Raw genomic sequence first — 7,303 nt, forward strand, 5'->3', positions numbered from 1 at the left:
AGAAGCGAAGCTCGTGTGTGTGTGAGAAAGGTTGCACACCGTTGTCGTCCAAAATGGAACACGAGCCAGTCACTGATGCAGAACGAGGTACGAGGGTGGATGAAGTTCATTTAACTCACCCTCTAAACAGGACTCAAATGTAAAATGCAGAACACTCCCCTGATGAGGGTTCAGTTCACTCAGGAAATGAAAGTGAAAACGATGCCGAGGTGTCAGGTAATGCATGTTGTTTAAAACCGAAAAGTCAGGGAAAGTAACAGTCCGATTTCGCAGGCAGTCGAGTCACAGGCGTCTAGTTCTGGGGCGTTACTGGAAGTGCACAATTAGAATCGATCTTTCAGTTTATGCAAGAGGCAGAGTAAAGACAGAAAAGGGAAGAAAAGAGAGGTCTTGCAATGATACTTTAACATTATACTCCTGAGAGCACAAGTTTAATGGATTCCTTAATAACATGAAGCTGAGCCGGCCGCTCTGGCCGAGCGGTTCTAGGCGCTTCAGTCCGTAACCGTGCTGCTGCTACGGTCGCAGATCGAATCCTGCCTCGGGCATGGGTGTAAGGATGTCCTTAGGTTAGTTAGGTTTAAGTAGTTCTAAGTCTAGGGGACTGATGACCTCAGATGTTAAGTCTCATAGTGCTCAGAGCCATTTGAACCATAAAGCAGACAACTCAAAGCTACAATCAACACGTGATTTTACGCAAGAAAGTTAGGAATAATAAAGGATCTTTAAACATTTCCCTAACATCCTCAAAAAAACAAATAAGCATATAAGTGAATAATCTATCTGAAACGTCAACTTAAATTAAAACAACAAAATATCTGTTCATGATACCAGAGGAAAGCTTAATCGAAAGCGTCCTTACCTAACGAAGCCCTGTGAAGCAGTAACCTGCAGGTCCTCTGCCTGAGAGCATCCAGTCTGCGTGCGGCGGAGAGAGTTGGTCCCTCTGACCATTCATCTGAGCCACGTAAAAATAGACGTTCACCCTAGGTGACTGATCATCTTCTCTTGTTTCAGCACTGCCCATCTACAAGTTAAGTTGGGACTACCATTTCAACACTCTGTAAGAGTTCTGGCAATAGGGGAGACAAATTCACAACAGTCGAATTTAATCACTCAACTGGTAAAGTGCGAAACTAAACGGACTGTGCAAGGGAAAATAAATAAAAGCTGAAGGTATTTTCTGCTCTGAGTGTTCCTGTGGCAGCGTGAAACAGCAGAAAGACTATTGGCTCTGAGCACTATGGGACTTAACATCTAAGGTCATCAGTCCCCTAGAACTTAGAACTACTTAAACCTAACTAGCCTAAGGACATCACACACATCCATGCCCGAGGCAGGATTCGAACTTGCGACCATAGCGGTCGCGCGGTTCCAGACTGAAGCGCCTAGAACCGCTCGGCCACACCGGCCGGCGCAGAAAGACTAGACGCTGTCCACATGTTAAGGTGCCAGGTGCACTTAATACTAACGTAACGGGCTCTCTTACTCCAGTTGAGATGTTTCATATAGTTACTGACCGAATTTAAAAGAAAATGCTGTCATAATCTGCTAGTTATGGGGTACAATATTATGTGTTAAATCCTGCTTACTCGTCAAAAACTGGACAACAATTCAAGCAAATCGCATTAATTAATAACATTACAAAATGAAATGATTACAATACTTCTCTTGGTGTTGACCAGATGTGTCGCAAAAAGAGGGCGACAGACAAAATAAACGATGTCGTTCAGTATATACGGGGTGTTCAAAAAGTCTCTTCGCAGTGCCGTATGATTGTTAGCCGCGCGTGACGTATGCCGCAGTGAATATACCGAAATGAAACTCAGTTAAATACGAGTTATTAATTTATTAAATATTCATTTTAACTTAGAAATTTTCACACTAAATGTTAAAAGTGCCCCCCCCCCCCCCCCTGTCGCTGAACACACAATTCAATGCATCTAATGATGCTTCCAAACTCAAGCTGTAACATTTCTTCTGTAACAGAAGCAAAGAAAGTGGATATTGCAGTTTTCAGTTCATCGATCGATTTCGGAAGGTTTTTAGAGAGAGTTGCTTTCGCTGCACCCCAGAAGAAAAAGTCAGATCGTGTTAGGTCAGGCGATCGTGGAGGCCAAAGTCCCTGTGAAATTATGCTATCACCATAAACGTCAGCAAGCAGTGACACTGAAACGCGAGCTAAACTTGAACCTTAAACGTTCACGTCAACACGTAACGACACACACCAACGATACTGCTGACGCTGGCTGAGATAAGCGAAACAGTGGAATGTTGGGAGAGTTCATTAGAAGGGAAGTAACTCAGGCAGGCGAACAATCATACGGTACGCGCGGCTAACAATCATACGGTACGACAGAGAGACATTTTGAACACCCCGTACAATTCCTAAGTCGCTGGTGTTGAAGTGCCTAATCTTGATGCTGCTGTAGAAGTGGGCCACGGCTTGTCAGCGTGGCGCTTACGTTCTCTTTGCATAGAGGCCACTGCTGTCGCGTTGTCGTCCTGGAGAGGGGCCGGTCAGCGTGCAGTTGGCTGACGTCTTCTTCACAACCCTCTCTGCTCTCTCGTTTCCAAATGGCGTGCCAGCGCTTGGCTTTACGCCATAGCATTATGTTAAAGTTCGACGCAGTAAGAGGAGTATTACTGTTAGAAGCTGTGTAGCTGAGGTAGCGTAACACATGGCGTGCAAATTACCTGGGTTATATCCATCCAGTATATGAGAATCAGGGCACCTAGGCACTTCCAGCCAAGTTTACACATACACTCCTGGAAATGGAAAAAAGAACACATTGACACCGGTGTGTCAGACCCACCATACTTGCTCCGGACACTGCGAGAGGGCTGTACAAGCAATGATCACACGCACGGCACAGCGGACACACCAGGAACCGCGGTGTTGGCCGTCGAATGGCGCTAGCTGCGCAGCATTTGTGCACCGCCGCCGTCAGTGTCAGCCAGTTTGCCGTGGCATACGGACCTCCATCGCAGTCTTTAACACTGGTAGCATGCCGCGACAGCGTGGACGTGAACCGTATGTGCAGTTGACGGACTTTGAGCGAGGGCGTATAGTGGGCATGCGGGAGGCCGGGTGGACGTACCGCCGAATTGCTCAACACGTGGGGCGTAAGGTCTCCACAGTACATCGATGTTGTCGCCAGTGGTCGGCGGAAGGTGCACGTGCCCGTCGACCTGGGACCGGACCGCAGCGACGCATGGATGCACGCCAAGACCGTAGGATCCTACGCAGTGCCGTAGGGGACCGCACCGCCACTTCCCAGCAAATTAGGGACACTGTTGCTCCTGGGGTATCTGCGAGGACCATTCGCAACCGTCTCCATGAAGCTGGGCTACGGTCCCGCACACCGTCAGGCCGTCTTCCGCTCACGCCCCAACATCGTGCAGCCCGCCTCCAGTGGTGTCGCGACAGGCGTGAATGGAGGGACGAATGGAGACGTGTTGTCTTCAGCGATGAGGGTCGCTTCTGCCTTGGTGCCAATGATGGTCGTATGCGTGTTTGGCGCCGTGCAGGTGAGCGCCACAATCAGGACTTCATACGACCGAGGCACACAGGGCCAACACCCGGCATCATGGTGTGGGGAGCGATCTCCTACACTGGCCGTACACCACTGGTGATCGTCGAGGGGACACTGAATAGTGCACGGTACATCCAAACCGTCATCGAACCCATCGTTCTACCATTCCTAGACCGGCAAGGGAACTTGCTGTTCCAACAGGACAATGCACGTCCGCATGTTTCCCGTGCAACACAACGTGCTCTAGAAGGTGTAAGTCAACTACCCTGGCCAGCAAGATCTCCGGATCTGTCCCCCATTGAGCATGTTTGGGACTGGATGAAGCGTCGTCTCACGCGGTCTGCACGTCCAGCACGAACGCTGGTCCAACTGAGGCGCCAGGTGGAAATGGCATGGCAAGCCGTTCCACAGGACTACATCCAGCATCTCTACGATCGTCTCCATGGGAGAATAGTAGCCTGCATTGCTGCGAAAGGTGGATATACACTGTACTAGTGCTGACATTGTGCATGCTCTGTTGCCTGTGTCTATGTGCCTGTGGTTCTGTCAGTGTGATCATGTGATGTATCTGACCCCAGGAATGTGTCAATAAAGTTTCCCCTTCCTGGGACAATGAATTCACGGTGTTCTTATTTCAATTTCCAGGAGTGTATTTCCAAAGCTACTGGAAACTTGTAATCGCTCACAAGCCCCAGAAAATAATGAACTGAAACAAGAGGTAGCGCTTTGGGTGTCGTGGCATGCCAGGCTCTCGCCAACCCACCACCAGATAATTTCCAGTTCATTCTGGAGAATGTGCTGGACAGGGTTGCTGTCGGCCACCTCCTGTTTGAGGCTAGCTCAGGACAGGACAGGACAGTCAGTAAGCAATCTTGTGTTACCTTGTTGACAGATAATTCCACGGAGACCTCTATGACAGGGCACTCCCACCAACCTAACATACGACCTAATTATGCCCCTGCTGTCCGTAGTACCCGCTAAGTTAACCAGGGGTGATCAAGTTGTGCACCCCATGACAGTCCAGAAAATAACACCTCTCACGACATTGGTGAAATCAGTCTAGCAATGTTCATTTTCCTTGGAACCTCAACACATGGATGTGTCCATCAAGCTATTCACAGAACTGGGACTTGTCTGAGAAAACGACATTAAACCGCTTCTGCATCCAATGTCATCACTGAGTGCATCTCTGCTGGCACGTCTGTGCTGATGCTTCAAGGGAAGCTGCTACAATGGTCGCAGTGCTGAGAATATGTGGCACTTCAGATGTCACTGCACTGTCCATGTGGATACCTGACTAGTTCCAAACAAAGTTCCTGACTTAAGATATATGATGTGGCTGTACGATGCTGCACCTCTGAGTGAACAATACTTCTGTCCTCTCAGGCCCTAGTCGCGTGGGCTATTGAGATCCTGCACTGCGTAGTGCATGGTCCTGCTGAACACATAAATGAGATATTCGCGTGACAATTGTAAGCCCCCGACAAATGCGAGCAGAAACATTGTTGTTCCGCTGATGTCACACATAGACAGGTGCAGATGGACAACCTCTTTACACGAACACAAAAAACGATCTTCTTAGAAAACAATAACCATTCACATGCTGTGTCTTAATAAGAAATCTGTTGGGTAATCTTTCTCTATATACAGAATATAGATAGCGCTACTCATATACACTGTTTTGCACTGAAATGCTAATCATTTGCACATCCAAGAATGTAGCACACTTCTTGACCGATTGATGTTTGTTGCAAGCGTCCTCCAAGGTGTTGCAGTTTTACTGAATAGCAGTGTATTTTAGAATGCTCCTTAAAAATACTTAACGAAAAAGTATTTTTCTGTTTAAAGCTTTCTAATACTTGTCTTTGCTTTTCAGTGACTGAACAGAGCGCTTTCATCGCCTTTCTGATGTAATCATTTCCAAGCCTAAATATCATCGTACAGCACAGGACTTGTAGAAGTGTTTTCCCTTCATACAAAAAAACGGAGTTCGAATTTTACTGCTATCACTGAGAAGAGAATGTAGCTACCTTCCTCGAACAGGTGGTAGGTACACTTATCTAAGGGAGGGGAATCATCAGTGTTATCAATTTTTGATCCGTTTTTCACTGGAACTTGTCTCTCTCAATCAAGGATATATCGTATGGTGTCTGGTCTGAATCACGAAAATAATATCTCCGTCTACTGTCTCATCTCTTTTTTTGTATGTTAAGCTTACACGTGCACACAAGCTTTCATTGTTCATAACTGATGTATCTGGCGGAAATGCAGATAATGCTACTTCCGCAGGATTGAAATACCGTATTGTAACAAGCTGGTTTGTTATGTGGAGAGTGCAGAGAAATTTGGTGGTGCTAGTCTACTGTGAAACTGGAAATCGTTAGTGTTTCTCACACTTGTCACTTTCTAACACCTTTACCTTTTTTCAATCACGTGAACATTGATATCCATCCGGTTATGACTGTGCTGAAACTAGCTCGAACTACGTAGAAATAGCCAGTAAGAAGACTTTAATCAGTAACTTATGTGTGTCAATATAGAAACTTCCTGGTAGATTAACAGTTTGTGCCTTGTTGGGACTCCAGTGTGGGACCTCTGTATTTTGAAAGCAAGTGCTCTACCAACTCAGCTATCAGAACACGCCTCACGGTCCGTACTCTCAGGTTAGCTTCCGCCAGTACCTCGTCTCGGGTGGCTCAGTTGTTACAGCACTCGCTCGCTAAACACGAGGCTGCCAAATTCGAGTCTTGGTCAGGCACAGAGTTCCAGTCAGCCATGAAGTTCTACAACAGCTCCCATACCGCTGCAGGGTGAAAATTTCTTTCTGGGTGTGTCAGTAGCGTTGACAGATACATGGTACAGTGAAGTGGTTTCAAAATGCCAGGTGTGAATAGCAACCTAAACGATAATTTTTGTCCTACCACATCACGTGTCGTATAATCTCATTTTCATCTCCAAATGTTGTTCTTCGTTATTTATTTCTGTATTTTCCATGCTCCACCGTCCTATGTCTCATGTCGTGTACCATCTGTTACAGGGAGGCTCGGTGGACCGTAGGCTGCCGTTCGCCATCTTGTCAGCGATGCACCTGCTGGGAGCGCTGTCGGTGTCGTTCCTGCCGGAAACTGCGCTGCAGAGGCTGCCGGAGTCTCTGCAGGACGCCGCCGAGTTTGGCAGAGGGCGTCCCTACTGGAGCTGGAGACTCATCGCCCCGCCGTTATACGTTCAGGGACAATAGGCGCCCTCAGTTACGGTCCAGTCTCCCATTTTGTCTTACATACTTCAAACTGAAGAACAACTTGTCTACTGAAGTGGGAAAAAAGCTTTAACTCTAGTATTGTACATATTGTAAATTGTTGCACGAAGTACGCACCAAGGTCGCAGTAACCCTTAATGATTTGCAGGTGAAATGCTTGAAAATATAATATTTTGTAATGAAATTTGGCTCTGACTTACTAAACTCATTTTATTTTACCTCTCTCATGTACTTTTTCAGTCGGTATTATTATTAACAAATCTGAAATTCGAGACTAAGTAAAAACAGTCATAGAAACTTTTCAGGGAAGAAACCTGAAATTGATCCCGATCTAAAGACTTTATTTGCAGTTCAGTTAGATGTTGACGATATTCATTTAATGAACTGCACATATTACACGAAACGTTGAGGTATTCTCAGTTATTCATTAATGCGTTAATTCATTATTTCCACATTTTTGGAATATGGACTACAATGATATCGGCAAATGGGAGGCCTGAACTATTAGGGA

At 46.4% G+C, this 7,303-nt stretch overlaps 1 protein-coding gene across 1 annotated transcript in view; it reads left to right on the top strand.

Moving 5' to 3' along the window:
• The window catches only part of LOC124605942 (solute carrier family 22 member 7-like), a 185,330-nt gene extending 178,556 nt beyond the window's left edge, over positions 1-6,774 (top strand). The window contains exon 9 of the mRNA XM_047137901.1: positions 6,574-6,774. Coding sequence (XP_046993857.1) covers positions 6,574-6,774 — 201 coding nt within the window. The remainder of the gene's footprint in view (positions 1-6,573) is intronic.
• The last annotated feature ends 529 nt before the right edge of the window (positions 6,775-7,303 follow it).

The sequence above is a fragment of the Schistocerca americana genome, chromosome 3 (genome assembly GCF_021461395.2).
Source record: "Schistocerca americana isolate TAMUIC-IGC-003095 chromosome 3, iqSchAmer2.1, whole genome shotgun sequence".
NCBI classification, from domain to species: Eukaryota; Metazoa; Arthropoda; class Insecta; order Orthoptera; family Acrididae; genus Schistocerca; species Schistocerca americana.